Source organism: Etheostoma spectabile, chromosome 8 (assembly GCF_008692095.1).
Source record: "Etheostoma spectabile isolate EspeVRDwgs_2016 chromosome 8, UIUC_Espe_1.0, whole genome shotgun sequence".
Classification (NCBI taxonomy): domain Eukaryota; kingdom Metazoa; phylum Chordata; class Actinopteri; order Perciformes; family Percidae; genus Etheostoma; species Etheostoma spectabile.
Genome location: NC_045740.1, coordinates 27881924 through 27899519, shown reverse-complemented (window position 1 = coordinate 27899519; position 17596 = coordinate 27881924). Strand labels below are relative to the sequence as shown.

Below are 17596 nucleotides of genomic sequence, written 5' to 3'. Positions count from 1 at the left end.
ATTATTTTCATGTGGTGCATTTTCATCGGGGTGAGATATGTCCTATGAATGAAATTGTTGTGAATCTTCTGATGGTCTAGATTGTGTGATACTTTTGGAATATTAGACCATACATCATGCCAGTTGAGATCGATACTCAGTCCTGGGCAATCGCGTGCCCAGATCCTCTCAACAGGAAGGGCAGAGCGGCCAGATATCACTAAGAGCTGATAAAGCCTGGATACCTTACCACAGTTTTTAGGCTGCACAGTAAATAACTTCTGGATAGGATGGATGGGCAACAGCCTCTGCCAGGGAACACTGTATGTGCATAAGTGCTGATCTTCACTGAAGGTTAAAGAAAAAGGAGACGTGTGGTAGACTGAATGCATTTTGTAAGTCAGAGAAGGATAACAAAAATGTAATTTAGACGATGAACTCCCCCTTTGTTCCCATTGTGGAGCTGTTATTGGCCTCCCACCAATCAGGAGTGCTTTATTATTGAATAATGTGGAAAAAGTGTGCCAGCCACAAGCTATATGGCAGTATGGTTCAGCCAATCTCCAAGTTTTGATAAGATGAGAGATAATGGGGCAGAAGCGTAGCTGGCGCTGTTTCTTAGAAACATTGGCATAAAGAACAGCATGGATTGGCTCTGTCGTAGTAATCTCTAAGGTATGCCAGCAAACAGACACATCTGGATTAAACCAGGCGAGGAGGGGTCTTAACACAAAGGACCAGAAATAATGTTTATAGTTGGGAACTAAAAGGTCCTCATCCTCTTTTCTCCTCTATAGAGTAGACATCTTAAGTCGCAGCCGGTTGCCTTTCCAGATAAATTTTGATACAGTTGATTGTTATTTATGCCAGTAACCAGCAGGAGGTTTTGCTTTAACTTTTTTATTGTTTAACGTAATACTTAAACTTCTCCATATTGAGCCTTTGGCCAACAGTTACATGACAGGCTTGATACCACTTCCATGTCTGTAGAGTAAATATGGAGCTACTGCCAGCAGCTGGTTTGGTTTAGCTTAGCATAAATACAGTTGTGGTTGGGGGCGACCTCTAGCTCACCCAGTTAGAGCGTGTAGGGTGAGTCCTTTGCACCGCCGTGGGTTTGAGTCTGACTGGCTGCGTGTCATCCCCCCATCTGTCTCCACACACATATTGGGCACATATTTCCCCCTATAAAACCACAGTAACATTTTCTGTTTTTTGTACAGATTTATTAAACTAAATAAAGCACGTTAATTCGTGGGATTTAGAGGTGTTGATAGGTGGATTTTGTTATCTTTGGTTGGAGCTAAGTTAGATAGATAGATAGATAGATAGATATTTATTGATCCCAAAAAAATGGGAAATTACAGTGTTACAGCAGCACACAAAATATACATACATACAATATACATGAAATAATTATAATTATAATAACAAAATATAAGAATAAAAATATAAGAATGTAAGAACAAATATTTAAGTATATACAAGATGGGAAAAAACAAAACAAAAATGTGCAGCTTTTGTAAATATGACCCAGTCGTGCCGGTTGCCCTTATTGTAGTATTGTGTGTCTCAGAGTCTCATCTACCCCCCAGGGATGACGTGTTGAAGAGTTTTATTGTCTGAGGTAGGAATGATTTCCTGTAGCGGTCCGTGCGGCATTTAAACTGTCGGAGCCTCTTTGAGAAGCTGCTCCTCTGTTGGACCAGTGTGGGGTGGAGAGGGTGGTCAGGGTTATCCATGATAGATAACAGTTTGTTCAGCGACCTCCTCTCCACCACAGCTTCAAATGTGTCCTGTTTGCAGCCGATCACGGAGCCAGCCTTCCTGATCAGTTTGTTCAGTCTGTTTGTATCGCTGGCTCCGATGCTGCTGCCCAGCAGAGAGAGGAGAACAGAGCACTGGCCACAACAGACTGGTAGAAGGTCTCCAACATCCTGCTGCACACGTTGAAGGATCTCAGCTTCCTCAGGAAATAGAGTCTGCTCATCCCCTTCTTGTACAGCAGTGCTGTTGACCTTCCAGTTCAGCCTGCTGTCGATGTTGACACCCAGGTATCTGTAATCCTCCACCATGTCCACGTCACTTCCCAGAATGCATAGGGGCTGCGGAGCCGTTCCCTTCCTCCTGAAGTCGATCACCACCTCTCTGGTCTTATCCACGTTCAGCAGCAGGTGGTTCTTACCAGACCACTCCACAAAGTCACCCACCAGTGCCCTGTACTCCCCCTCCTGTCCATCCCTTATACACCCAACAACTGCAGAGTCATCAGAAAACTTCTGTAGGTGACATTTTTTTCACCTACACCTGTGACATTTTTTTCACCACCTGTTTCCAGTTTTTATAGCTAACCGGCTGCTAAACGTAGCTTCATATTTATCATACAGACATGAGAGTGGAATTTATCATCTCGTTGAACTATCTGCAAGAAAGCAAACAAGCATATTTCCCAAAATGTCCAACAACACCTTTAAATCCCAACTTGACCTTAAAGGTGCTCTAAGCAATGTTGGGTGACGTTACTTCTTGTTGACGCTTGAAGTATTTTCAAACAAAACAAGACCAGTCCGCCTCATCCCGTCCCCTCCCCCTCCCTTCCGTGCTTCCACGCACTAATCCCCCCAAGCCCCACCCCCAAATCCTTCTTGTCGGTTATTGGTTGGATTGCTGGAAAACTGTTTGTGTATGCTTTGTGTATGCTGGTGGGCACATTTTGTTTTTGTTGCCGTTTGTAGACCCTGATCTGTCAACAGAGGCCGCGTTTTTTTACAGTGTGCTCAGGGGACAGGCAGCTAGGAGAAAGTGAGGAGATGTTTTTTTACAGTGTGTTCAGGGGACAGGCAGCTAGCAGATAATGAGGAGATGTTTTTTACAGTGTGTTCAAAGGACAGGCAGCTAGCAGATAGCGAGGAGATGTTTTTTTACTGTGTTCTGGGGACAGGCAGCTAGCAGATAGTGAGTAGATGTTTTTACAGTGTATTCAGGGGACAGGCAGCTAGCAGATAGTGAGGAGATGTTTTTACAGTGTGTTCAGGGGACAGGCAGCTAGCAGATAGTGAGGAGATGTTTTTTTACTGTGTTCTGGGGACAGGCAGCTAGCAGATAGTGAGGAGATGTTTTTTACAGTGTGTTCTGGGGACAGGCATTTAGCAGATAGTGAGTAGATGATTGCTGTTGAGCACCTTTTAATAACATTTATACAAACATTGAAAAACTTAAATCTACTGTACTTCAGACAGAACATTTACTAATAAATGTTCCGCTACCTAGTTTAAAGAAGTCCTGAAGAAGAACAAACCCCTATGAAGCGACAGTAGGCCTGCCCGCAGCAGAATTAGTCATGCTGTTTTTTGCATGTGAAGTCATGTCAAAACACCATAACAAAGACTAAAAAGCCTCGCTGGCGTGCAGTTGAAAAGACAGCGAGTGCACTCGGGGTAACGCGACAGATTGAGAACAGATAGCAGCAGAAACTACCGGCAGAGATCCGATTCCACTGCAGGTTAACAAGCTGAATGATGCTGTGTGGGGACAAACTAAACAGTCTCATCAAATGAAAGCCTTCCAATTCAGGTTAATGTAATGAGTTATGCTGAGGATTGGGGGGGGGGGGGGGGGGGGGGGGGGGGGGGGGTGGTGATGCTGTTAGGGATAATTGGGAAAAAAAGATCCACGGTGATTCTGTTTGCTTTATTTCAGTACATGTACTCATACAAATAATCTGTACAAAGGCTAAAATAGGTCATATTCTTTTTTGCATAGAAGGAACAGTGATGTAAAACAAAAAGCCAGGATGGAATGGCACAATAAACTCCACTTACTATCACACATGGGCCTGATAACAATTAGGTTAAAAAAGGGATAAAGCTCCATAGAAAAAATACTCTGCTGCGCACTCCACGCTTGAAAAAAACGAGAGACAAATTGCCGATGGTTCCCACTTTAATCATCTCCCTTTTGTTCTTTAAAAAAAAAAAAAAAAAAAAAAAAAAAAATCTCTGCTTGACTGGACCGTTTGTACATCTCAGCGTCTTTTGGGACAACTATCCCTTTAGGTTTTGTTAAATAAAAAAAAAAAGAGGCCATTTTAAAGGCGGCAATGGCGCTCTCTGTCATTCAATACACCATGGGATATGCTGTGATTCCACTTTGATTTTTTGAATGCCAAGTTGTGTCTTCCAACCCCCCCAAATAATCAAACCACTGTTTAAATGCTGCCTAAATAACTGGCATTGACACAAAAAGGGAATACATCAAGAGCACCGAGTCATTAAACATGAAAGGCAATGAGCGTACGGTATCGTGGGATTTTGTGACACTCTTTTCTTTATTTAAAAAATAGTTGATTTAGAGAATAAAGGTAGTGAACCACCTAGTATAGATATTCAGAGTGCTTTCACATGTAGCAGAAAACTCCACAGGACAAGGCTGGTGGGTATCTGATAGTGCCACCCAGCAGAACACAACATCAAACACACCATTTCCAGAGCATACATTTCCACTGTTCAGATATTCAGCTGTAGCACGGGGGGGGGGGAAGGATTAGGAGAAGATTACAGAAATAATATGTCGAGGGTGGCAAAAAAATAAAATAAAAAATAGCTTCTATGTGTCAAAATTCTTCACAGCAGACAAAAACCCAAAACCCAATGACTGCATGTGCATTCTTCCTTTACCAGCTCTGGGGTTTTAACGGGGAGTGCTTCCATGGATAACAGGGAATACTTTATACACCCCCTCAAAAAAATAAAATATTTATATACAGAAAAAAATGTCTTGAGAAAACTAATTCATACAAATTGACACTGCTCCTGCACAGAGGCAGAACAACTATCCAACATTAGCGAATGGATAACATATGGGGGAAGAGATGTCTGTAAATGAGCACAAACGAGCATGGGTTGGTGGACAATTGAACTGTCAGTGTAAATGTGATTACAAGAGGCAGAGGTAAAGCATAACAGGAAGTTACATCAGTTGTAAAATGGGCATATTTACATCGGGGGGGGCTAACGTACAGGGCTGATATGCTGCAGTGACATGAGCTCGGTGTTGTACAGTGTCGTCTAATAGATCATGCTCTAGAAATCCATAATGGTTCTGACACTGGCAGTTTTAAAAGACATACTGCAGATTATACCAGTAATTAAATTAAACTAGGTCTTAGTACAGAGAAGCACGGCGACAACCGTGTGTCTTTTGTCGTCTTCACCTGATGCTATACGCCAAATTTTCCCTCTCTTTCAATTCTGACTTAATTGCTTTAACTGCTTGTAGCAATGTTAAGACAGAAAGGCGTTTTTGAACCTTGTAGAGGAACATCGCAAAGACTAATCCTCTATGAAACTAATGCTCTGTGTCAATCTGTGTCATGTTCTCACAATGAGCGACAATGTGAGCCCCTGTCCCGAATGCCAAAAAAATAAAAAGCCTTTAAAAAATGGCCTACAACAAGAAAGACAGTATATCGTATTAAAAAAAAAACACATTAAAACAGCGACAACCATTGTACAAAAATAACATTAAACAGCTTTTGTTAAAAGGGCGTTCATCCCTGCTTTCTAAAAACACGAAGGAACATTTTCTCTGACAAAACCGTGAAATCTAAGTGACAGTGGCAGAGGCGGAGGGGAGTTCAGACGGAGGGGAAAATGTCACAATGTCGGCACAGTCAGATCAGTCGGGGGCAAAGAGGCTCTATGAAGCTTGACGTTAGATTTGGAGACAGACACTGGATTCATTTCCACTATTCTCCAGTCTCACATTTTCTGTGACACCTGCGTTTAAACTCAAAGCACCACAACAAAATATTTATTTCTGGTTTTTTTTTTCCGGAATTTCTTGCCTGCAGTGAGGGTTACAATGCAGTCTGATTTACATACTGTACTAGCTATTTCTCCTATAACCCCTCCCGGGTGCAGGATATACCTCACAGCTGCTTCCAGGCGTGTAAAGACCACAGCTGTATTTCCACGGTGTCAGTGCCGCCAGCTACTGTGTATGTAGCGCCGGGTGTCTGCAGACTCGGGGCGAGGCGGTAAATAAGAGATGTGTGGAGAGTTTGTGGAGAGGCAGCCAAGCAGTGGAGATGTGACCACTCATGCTTACGCTGTACATCAGCAGCTGTCATGTCCCCCCCCCGTGGACACAACAAGAAGAGTCGTAGCATATGGGGGCAGGCAGTGAATCACAGCCAGCAGGGTCGCTGCACATCTCACCCCAAATCTGTTTCTCCCTGATGCAGGGACCTCGTCTTTAAGTGTCTCTTGTCGTCATCCAACCAATAAAAAAAACAACCTCCTGTTAAGAATAACTTCTGGTGGTACTCTTGAGGCATACAGGCTGCCAGACTGGAAGAATGCTAATGAGTGAATCTTAGTGGGTAATCTTAGTGCTTTGTCACTTGTTTGCATATGTAGCAGCAGTGCACAGAGTCTGAGTTCCAAGGCTTCATCCAAACTCTCCTGTAGAAGATTACCTTGGATACGATTTAGAACGCAGCCACTTGAAGGACCTCACTTATAAAACTCTGCGTAGATTCAATTCTGAAAGATTTTGTGCGCTAAAAAGTCAAAAACATTTGGATTCCTAACACCTGTAGAGACTCTCGTTATAAATACAGACATGAGTTACCTTATGCGCCTCAAGCTCCCCCCAAGGCTGTCCCGTATTTGTCCTAATAAGGTCCATATCAATCAACCAATGAATATTCCAGCCTTGTTAAGGAACCCTTGATGACCAATCACGAAACGGAAAAATAGGGGAAAAAACACGAGTCAGTGATTACGAGATCAAGGTGCTCTTACTGAATCTTTGAGCAATGCCTAATCTGCCATGCTGTTGATTGGTTGGCCATCGGGAACTGTAGGGCTATTTATTTATAGTCTCGATAGGTTCATCAAGTCCAAAAAAAACGGAGTCATGTTGGCTTCATCAGGGTAATTAAGTGGCGCAGGTGTTTTGGATGCAGGCTGTGTGCTCTGCATCCAGACTACTTTATCCATGTCATATTCCGTGTTACCATCGGAGGTCCCTATACCGCGGTCCACAAAGCCTTTGGGAGCGTAGCGCACCATCGCACACATGGTCAAAAAGTTGCAGAAAACGGCCCATTTTTACGCATGGACATTCTTTATGAATCCCGACTTTTGCGAGCAACGTTGCAACCGCAAATTGCAACACAACACAACCTTTTCTCGTGTAACAGGTTTTATAAATGAGGCCCCTGGTCTCAGTGATTTCTCTACTCGGTTTCAAACAAACCTGTTCTGATTATTCCAGTTTACAACTTGGTCTTATTTTTATAGTTTGGGTCATCGTTCCTATCGCTAGGCTACTAGTGATCTAGGAAGTATGATGGGAAAAGAAACACACAGCCTGGTTCTAGGACTCTTCTAGACTCTTCTCCCCGCTGTTTTCTGTTTACTGCACTATTCTTACTGTCTAGTAATTTGAGATTCCAAATGTTAAATGTGCCCTTTAAAAATTCTCCTAATAGATGGGTCTAATTAGCCAGGGTAATTGAACACTCCCGCACAGGGAACAGCGACTATGACCACATCGTCATGGCGATAGGTCATTTTTTCACACAACCAATAACTTGTCTCCTATCCAATTTTTAAATACTGTTACTGTAATCCCCGCTGTGCCTGCCCCCTTTACACACACACACACACTCCCAAAAGGTGAGTGAGGGAGACGGGAGAAGACGTTCGGTCTCGCCCTGCCTTGGTCTTGACACGGTCTCTATACACTCTGGTCTTGGTGGTGACTTGGTCTCGGTTTAGGTGGTCTGGACTACAACGCTGCTGGTGAGAGCATGTACAATACCATGGCTGTTAAATGAAGGCTGGGGACACTTTCTCTGACGCTACAAAATAAAGCGGCGGTGTCCCCTCAGGTGCTCTTTGGGTACGCTCAGCCTGACGGAACATTTCGGGTATCCTCGAATGGAGGTGACATGTTTATTTTTTTTTGTGTGTGTACAGTATATTCCGACCCAACGCCTCAGTGAAACGAATCAATCATCCCCATGTTCTATGATCAAGTGCCAGCTATTGAGCCTTTTACCCCAATGATGATGCCTCCTCGCACGATACCAGGAATCTGAAATCAAAGCAGCTAAATGGAATCCTGCCATAATTCATTTCATTATTTACACCAGTGCTTTTCCTACCGGGAGGCCTGTTCATTCTGATTATCTACGAAGGAACATGATCATATGGGTTTCCCACAATAGCCAAAATTATTTGGAAGAGAAAACAAATGCGAACAGTTAACTATCCTTAACCTGTCTGATCAGCTGACCGCTTGTTTCTTGCCCTGTTGTTGAAAGGTTGTATTCCGTTTACTTTGTCGAGTACATGTTTTTAGTATATATTTTACACTGCTGCCACTCACATGCTCGCAGAAATGTCGAATCCGAGAGCAGACACGCTGGAGGACATTTTCTTTAAGTCGCCACAGCAGATGCAGTATTTTCCATCGTAAGGATGCAGGCTGATGCCTCCTGCAGTGAATCAGCAGTAAACAGACATGTCCTATACTTTAGGGCATGTTGCCATACCTATCTGTCTCTGCTTTTATCCTCCTACACTCCCCCCCCCCTCCACTGTGGCTGAAAAGGAAAAGGAAGCTTACATAAAGCCAGTGCAACCAAGTCGCAAACCATGTGACGAGCAGGAATGTCAGCAGAGAGATATTGTGTGCACGTACGGAGCATAAAGCTCATTGCTTTCTTACATGTGGGAAGAAAATTGGGGTGAAAAAAAAGAAAAATGGAGGCAGGGAGGAGTTGACTGCCACAGTGAGGAAGAGTAAGGAGGGCAGTGCGAATGGATGAGATCTCAAGAATATAGGAGAGCAGGTCTCTAGCCGCCTACGCTAACACAATGGATGGTAGCAGGGAGACATGTGTTCTGTTTTTGCCCCTTGTGCCCTTGCTTTGCTCCATGTTTCTACAGTATGCAGTGTTTTTTCTTTCCTTCTGCAGCTTGGACAATGTGATAAAACACACCCGCAAAGCCACACACACACACACGCACACACACTGTATTCTCGAAGGGGAACTACATCTCTCAGATCTCTTCACTTGACAGTCCTGGTGGAGCCCTAATAAACAGCCATTTTACACCATTTGTATTGTCTCATAGGGATGGGAATACTGCTGGTGTGTGTGTGTGTGTGTGTGTGTTCACAGGCAGATATGTGCATTCTAATTTATTATTCAGAGGATGTTGCAGAATTCGGTGTAAAATAAATCTTCTGACAAGTTACACGACGATCCTCCATCACGCATCCTTTACCTCTATTGCTGAATTAAAAAAAATATGAATCATGTATTACATTAAACATCATATCCATATGAATGTGCCCCACCACGGCAGCGTCACATCAAATCCCCCCTCCACACACACACACACACACACATACAAACACAGCTGAGAGCTCATTGCACTGATCTATACCACATTCGCGTTGATGACATATCAAGAAATAAGAAAAGAAAAATGAAGGTGTTAGACATTTTTGACAACAAAGGTAAAAGTAGAGTAGAAAACTAGCATGCCATGTTGGAACTTCTTTCATTTACAGGTGAAAAAGGGAGCTTGACTTAAATCAATGAGGAAAAGAAGCTCCACAAGAGGTGGAGGGTATCATCAGTTTCATATGTCCTCTTTGCCTCGCAGTGGGGGGGGGTTCATTGTCTCAAAGTCCGTCCTTCCAGCAAATTGTTAGTCCAAGCAAAAAAAAAGAGAACAAAATAAAAATAGAAATGTACTTGAGAGGATTGACAACCAATGGGGTTCACTTCCTTGCCAAAAGTTGATGTCTCTTCTTTTCCAGTTGTGTTAAAACTCTTTGGCAAAATGAGTGGTGAGAGGAGAGAGCAGGGAGCACTGGAATCTGTACAGAAGGTCTGGGAAGGGGCAAACAATGGGGGGGGGGGAAGCCGGGGTGTTTCAATCCAAGTCTTATGCCGTCAAGCAGTGCAGCTCCTCTCAGTTGGGTGCCTCCATCCCCAAGTCTAAGCGTCATACTTCTTCCCCGTTCTGTGGATGTGGTGGAACAGCGTCATGGAGAACGCCATGCCCAGGAGCTGTGGAGGAGAGGAGGAGACAGTGAATTTGTGTCCGCACGTTTATGTGCGTCTGTGTGTGACGTATGTGTGTCTCTGTGTGTCCTTTTTGGATGTTGATGCCTTCGGCCGCGATGAGTTTTGATGCACTGTAAATCATGCGGCGAAGCACGAGCACATTTTCGTTTTTTCCCCCTCTCCTTTTCTCAGACGGCTTGGGATCTCCGTGATGGAAACGAAAATGTACAGCGTGCACAAGTATTAAGTCAATGAAGTAAATTGCGATGCCACTGAATCAAAGTAGCCAGCTATCTCTTTGAAGTTTCCATTACCCCTGATACTTCTACATCAAACACAGTCACAAGTCTGATCCTAAAACCATTATCTGGCAAAGTTTGGATGGCAGAGAAATGGCAAAGTACTATGGTGCATAGTCTTTACTAAAAAAAAAAGGCAACATGGACTTCCTGCAAACAGCCTCCACTTGGGATTCCTACGGGATGTGATTAGCCAGGGAGAGCTGCTGATCCTCTCCCTTTAGTTTCAGTCAAATGCAACCGCCGCTGTCACTCAAAACATCAAGTGCCGTTTGAGGTAAACATCCAAGCTAAGATGAAGTTGGGAGGCCCAATGAAAAACCAACACAATTATTTACATGGCTCATCTGCGCAGCTCTGACATTCACAGAGCATTTTGCTGTCTGCTTCATTCAGTCTGAGTCAGACGGCATGACAGTCGCTCCTGCGGGACTCTTCAGAACTCCGTCATCTGCCCCTGCTTAAGAATATATAAACACGGCTGAGATTTCTGAAACCGTTGTGGATGGAGTTATACACATAGTCTTTTGCTTAAGTCTGTGATATACGTATGCCTCTAGTCTGAATCATTAATACGCTAGTTATCTGCACCTCTGGCTGTTATGTAACATCGCAGACTTGTGCGGCATCCGCTTTTCATGATGCTCACCACCGTCCTGCCCTCCAACTTGCCTTCGGGGCTGCTAATCTGACAGCTCGAGGTCTGTATTCGCCTCTTACCTGACTCAGTATGAGGAGCGAGAGGGCGAGCGATCAGTAAAAATAATGCCGAGTTGGTGTGGTTGTGTGGGGTTTAATTCGGCTCCAGACGCTGTTGTGTATGCGCATACTGTGAGTGAGTTGGTGTTTGCTGAAGAATGAACAAACAGGGAAGAGATAGTGTCAGGAAGAGAGAAGAGAGTCACTGTGTTCCAATGCATGTGAGCATGGAAGAAGAGTGGGATCTTACCATGAATACATAGTGATCTAAAGTTGCCCGATATACTATATATACTGTATATAATGCTGATTTTCTCACAGTGCGGCCGTGAACTTTAACAGAAGGCCGAACACCATTTTTCCCTAAGTTTCTTTGAAATGTGAGGGATCAAAATTTTCTAAGTGTCGACTTTTTTCTAAGTGTCGAGTGTCACAGAGATTTTATAGCGAGGCCAACTTTCTCTGACTGAACGGATTCATGGATTAGCAAACTAAAGCGTGAGGGTATGAGTGAAAAGGAAAAAATCTGAGTGCCAGGGATGATAAGCATACATTTTTCTGATTTTCTAGTCTTACCGTTTTCTCAAAGCTTTTACATAGTACAGGAATCATTCACACGCTGTGGCTGAGGCTGCCGTTCATCAGATGAACACTCACACATCGATGGCACAGCATCTGGGGCAACTCAGGGTTCAGTGTCTAGCCCATGGACAATTCAATTTGGGACTGCAGGGCCAGGGATTGAACCACCAACCTTGCGAGAGGCAGGAACCCGCTCAACCACTGAGCCACAGCCGCCCCGTAAGCTGTCCCAAAGTGTGTGGAAAATTAAAAAAATGTCATGAAAACTTTTACCAATGTGGAAAAGCTGATGTATTTCAATCTTGTTGTGCATGTGTATAATGACAATTAAAGGCATTCTATTCTATGTAAATAAAATCAAAACGTGACACAGAAGAGCAGTGAAAACAGACTCAAATGACTCATGACGTGCATGAAGCATGAGACGAAAACATCCGGCAAGTGTGGAATGTCGAGACTGTAACGTTCTCAAATTAATATGTGAAACAAACATAAACTGGAAAGTGCGTTTCCTGGGGAAAATGCTTGTGAATGCTGAGTAGTGGGAATGATTGGAAAAGCGGGAGTGTTAGAATCAGTATGAACTTCAGTGAAATGTATTAAACAAAAGTAGTATATTTTAAATTAAAAAATAAAAGTCATAATATAAAATATGTCAAAAAAGTGATAAAAAGTCAAATTATAGCATGCTAAAAAAAAAAGTGATGAAAAAGTCATGGTATAGTATGTTGTAAAAAGTCATAGTATACTATTTCAATCAAAAGTCATCGAAAATATTGAAAAAAGTGATAGGATAGTATAATATAGTATAGTATAGCATGTCAAAAAAAATCTAAAAAGTCATAGTATGTATGTCGAAAAAAGTCATTGAAAAGAAGGACCCCAGTAATAAGTGTAGTACAGATCCGGGCACAGAACTTTTAAGGTGTGTTCAGACTGAACGCAATGTGAGTTTTAGACAAAGTCGAGTGGGTTTGAAAAGATTTGCTCATGGCAGTGCAAACTAAGGAAAATACTCCCAAATAAGCATGAACCGCAAAACACTCGAGCAGTCAAATTTGTGCAAACGCGAGGGAAAGTGCACTTTGCTTTGTTCAGTCTGCAGACACTTTTAGCTCCCAACCTCCAAGTAAGTTGAAAATGTACTGCGACTACAGTGAGAGCTCACTGTACAAAGAGGGGATAGATGTAAAGCAGATTTAAGGACGTAAAGTGAAACGGTATCTGAGGAGGAATATCTATCACCCTTCCCTACTGTGCCTTTAATCTTATATACCTGCTCCTCCATAATAAGTATCTCCGCTGTCCGATCTGCTGACGGCTCCTTATTCATGACTACAGCCTGCTTGGCACACAGCCATGTGGCTTTGAGTCTCCCAGACAGGATCAGGGTGCAGAAGACAGTGACTTCAATATTTCAGGATGTGTGGGTGCCCAGAACGCCCACTTAACACAGGCCTCATTACTTGCTCAGTAGATGGTGGCACTGAGGCCACTGGATGCACACTTTTTTTTTCTTTTTTTTAACACATGTTGCCAGACAGGCAGACACAAACAAATACACCCAGACACAAAGCAAGAAGAAGAAACAGGAAGGAAATAAACAGCAAAAAGGTAGAAGAAGAACAATGTAAGCCTCCTACCTGCACTACCAAGATGACCATGCCGATGGTTCCCAGCAGGTGCTTGTTGTCATCCAGCCATTCCTCCACTTTCTCGAAGCAGCCCTAAAATGGAACAAAAGCTTGTAAGGACACCCCAAAAGAAATGCACACTTCGAGTATAGCAGAGGATTCATGACCCTCCACATGCAGCCGGTTAAGTCACCTAGAAAAACCCAACCATCCAGTTCACGCTATTCCGCAAATGCATATGGGATATACCCTTGGATGAATGAACTACCAGGTGAAGTGTTAAAACAAGTGAATAACCCATGAGCGATGAATTTTTGAATGCAGACTTATGGGCCATTTGGGCGGACGTATGCACTTAAATGTATTCCCACCTGGGTTCATTCACAGGTCACTACTAGAGGTGACGGATTTATGGTTGTTTCAACTGTAAAGTGGAGCCCGTTTTTGAGTGTGGGTGATGAGGCAGCATGTTAGATTTAGACTATATAGTGTGTGGCCATCTCCTCTGGGCAGGATTACACACAAGCTTTGAATGCTGTGCTCTCCCAATGGGCCAGCTCAGTGTCTGCCTGTTCACATTTTGGCAATTATATTACAGTTTTTAATCCCCTACTTTGGACCTGCTAACAAAGCACATGCCAGACCAATAGCAGATTAGACTTGTAATGGGGGGAGATTGGCGACCATTGTGCTGCAAGCTTTTTGAAAAAAAAAAAAAAAGGGCTGTTGTCTCATGCATAATGGAAACAAATCGTGATCTTAAAGCGTGATTAGAATTCAGCAATAAGATGGAAACACTGGGTTGTTGAAAAATCCATATAAACCAAATGGACCTAAAAGTTAAATAATACAATACTAATTATGATTTGCATGTCTCCTGAAAATTCTGTGTGTTGAGAGAGAGATGGAGACCAAACAACTCTTTGTGGTTGTTTTTGGTCTCAGTAGTCATTTTGTTTCTCTTTGTGGTGGTTCTGAGTCTCTTTGTGGTCATTTTTGTGTCTTTGTGCTTGTTTTTAAGTCACTTTGTAGTCATCTGTGTAGTCAGCTTGAGTCTCTGACTTTGGACTTTCCATCAAGAAACGTTGACAGTCACTTTACACAGCTCAGGGGCCCTGTGACTGGCTCGGTCCCTGAATCCAGTCTGCCACTTAATCCTTCCTTTGTTATATCGTACATTGTATGTATACAAAAAAACACGTTTGCATTTACAATCCAGCCAGTGTGAACTCACCCTGTTCCAGAACATGTTTGTGGAGTTATGGCCACAGTTCTGGTAATGCTCCTGACAGCAGCGGTCAGGTACCATCTTCTCCTGCAGGGCTTCATGCCAGTCGGTGTATGCTATCACGCCACAGCACTTCCACTGAGAATGCAACACACACACACACACACACATTAGTTAAAGCTTCCTCAGGGGGACCTACCTCAAAGTAACTTTAATGTAACAAGTATTGTAATTAGTCCTTTTTCTTTAGAGGACTCCAGTAATGGAATGAAGTGTTCTTCAACAGCTAGTTTTGAATTTTAATACTGCATCAAAGCCACAGCCAAGCCAGGAAATACATTAGCTGGAATATTTCAGTAAAACTTTGCAATTATGTATCACTTATAGTGAGTGAAAATTCATGCTAATGTTTCTGTGTGAGGTCTGCCTACCTCGGCCTGGATGATGTTCCAGGCATTTCGCAGGCCTATGTTGTTTTCTGAGTTGTAGAGAGCCAGTCCGTCCTTGAGATCCTGCTTGGCGTTCTCACTCACCTGGAGAGGAAAAAGAAAACAGCGGTTTTGGTTAGAGATCTTTTGTCTAAAGGGGTCGGTTGTGTATTGTCTTTATAATGGAGCAGGCAGCTGAAGTGTTTGTAAGGAGGGTGCATTTACTGTCGATGTCTTTTTTTTTTTTGTTCTCGCAGATTGTGTATTATTGATTGTGTATTACTTTTATGGGAACTGACTATTCATGATAAAAAGTGAAGCTGGCGCAGAATTTACTAGAATGTAAAGACAGAAAATACCAGTGGATACCTACGGAGCCCTGGAGGTGACATAGAGGGAAGTAAAAAAAAAAGTAGGCCGACTGGGGACTAACGCTTTAGAGATCTTGAGTTGTATTTGCAATATTTTTAGTTCATTAGCGAAATCTCAACTTTATTAAGCAAGATATTGAGTTTTTTTTAAGATTGTTCTTTGGGTATTTTAGGCCTTTATTTGACAGGACACCTGAAGACAGGAAAGAGAAGAGAGAGAGGGGGAATGACATGAAGCAAAGGGCTGCAGGTCGGAGTCAGACCCATGCAATGAGGAGTAAACCTCTATAAACGGGCGTCCGCTCTACCAACTGAGCTTTTTGGGCACCTGAGATATCGCGTTTTATTTGCAATATCTTGAGTTTCATTTGTGAGATCTCGCAAATCCAACAAACAATGAGAATAATGTAGTTAGCTAGTAGCACGAAATAATGATAACATCTCCTTGGTTGTTCAAACACACCCATTGTATATTCTGATAAGCATTACTAATTTATACATGTCAACGTGAAGTTTAATAATTGACTTTGACTGTTGATGACTGCAGGCTAACCTTGTAGCTAGCACTAACACGTAGCTAGCTAGTAGCACGATATAATGATTACATCTCCTTGGTTCTCTAAATACAGCCATCATTTATTTAGATAAGCATGTAAACAATCAGGAAGTGAATATTTTATACAATGAATTGGAGTTCATGAGTTCGCCACGTACCTATACCCCGGATGTATTAAGAGAACAAACTATACTTGCAAGAGACACTAGAGAGAAGCTCATGAACGAGTGTGTTGCTACTATAACACAAACTAGCGCTAGCTACTAAAGGTTAGCTTGCAGTCAACGACAATGTTCATTATAACACTTCACTTTGGCATGTATTAATTAGTAATGCTTATGAAAAGATAAGATGGATGTACAACCAAGGAGATGCAATCATTTTATTGTGCTACTAGCTAGATACTAGCTAGCCCGCTACTTTGCAAGATTTGCGAGATCTCCCAAATGAAACTTGAGATATCGCAAATAAAACTCCATATCTCACAAAACAAAGTCGAGCAAAAGGGTTTGTCCACAGTATATGTTTTATTTTACTTATTTTTTTGATTTATTTTTTCCCCTCTGTCACCTCCAGGGCTCGGTAGATACCAACAAACCAGGTAACTGTTTTTTTCTTACCATCTAAAAATAACCCTGCTACAGCAACTTGGACTTTTGACGCACACACACAGCTTCAACATGCCCTTCAGCAGAGCGAGCAAATCATTTTCCTCTTGACTGAACCCCAACAATATGCTCAGAGTCGTGCCATGTCTGATGGAGATTAATATCTCATTGGATGTGTTAATGAGACACAAAATCAGAGCTGCAGTTTCGTTTTGCCCGTGGGGATTTGCTAACTGCCAGGACAGATTGAGAGGCGCTTCAGATATAGCGTAATTATTACTGGAAAAATGACATGCACTGCCAGAACCATGCTGTACATCTTCACAGACAGTACAAGTTATATATAATATCACAACACAAGGAATGCACTTGCTTTAATAGTTAAAGCTTAAGCCTTCAGACTGTGCCCCGGGAGAAAAACAAAAATCACACACAATAAGAGATCCTTTCAGCCATTTCTTAACTCAGAGCGAGGACTGGTGTTCAGCTAGACATTGTTTGGAGGCCGCTTAGTAAATCCCAGAGTAAAAAAATAATAAATAGAAGCAGAATGATAGATAATGTCTAGCCTGTGTTTATAAAAAAAATATATTCCATTTTAACGTCGCTTGATTCTATAGAAAAAGTGGCTCAGCAATTCATGGTGGGAGGAAAAATGACTCTACTGTTTTCCCAGCTGAAAGCATTGACTGTACACGGTTGAAAGGCAGAAGAACAGTATTTGCTGAATCAAACATAAAAGTCTACCAGATTTCTTACAGAGCAATGGAAGTTTCCCTGGCAATAAAATGTTTTCGCAATCATTAATCATGCAAAAACCCATTTAAAACATCCTCTAAAACCTTTGAAATGAGATTAGTATCATTTTAAATCCCATTTTTCTCCCTCGCGCGGTAACTTGGCTGATGCAGAGCGGCGTATCTGTGTATTGCACCTCGGGCTGCAGGCCCTACCATGTCTATCCTTGTGCAGGAAATTGAGATGAAGAGCAACATCATCAGTCTTTGACTCGTACTTTGTTTCTATCCTCTATCATCTCCCCTCCATCTAGGCTACGTGTGATGCTGTTGCTCGCTCATTACTGACTCCTCACGCTAACGCAGTCACTAGAGAGCA

At 42.6% G+C, this 17596-nt stretch overlaps 1 protein-coding gene and 1 long non-coding RNA gene across 4 annotated transcripts in view; both read right to left on the bottom strand.

The window, feature by feature from the left end:
- Positions 1 to 4050: 4050 nt before the first annotated feature.
- On the bottom strand, positions 4051 to 7279 carry LOC116694333 (uncharacterized). Its single transcript, XR_004333111.1, has 3 exons — positions 7269 to 7279; positions 6972 to 6973; positions 4051 to 5333 (listed from the first exon to the last, which is right to left on the bottom strand). It is a non-coding gene; the product is annotated as an uncharacterized LOC116694333 (long non-coding RNA).
- A 2265-nt stretch (positions 7280 to 9544) lies between these two features.
- Positions 9545 to 17596, bottom strand: part of tspan9a (tetraspanin 9a) — a 197761-nt gene continuing 189709 nt past the window's right edge. For all 3 annotated transcript variants that reach the window (XM_032524031.1, XM_032524032.1, XM_032524030.1), the window contains 4 exons: positions 14949 to 15050; positions 14524 to 14655; positions 13299 to 13382; positions 9545 to 10078 (listed from right to left, as the gene is read on the bottom strand). In XM_032524031.1, coding sequence (XP_032379922.1) covers positions 10007 to 10078; positions 13299 to 13382; positions 14524 to 14655; positions 14949 to 15050 — 390 coding nt within the window. In that variant the 3' untranslated portion in view covers positions 9545 to 10006. The remainder of the gene's footprint in view (positions 10079 to 13298; positions 13383 to 14523; positions 14656 to 14948; positions 15051 to 17596) is intronic.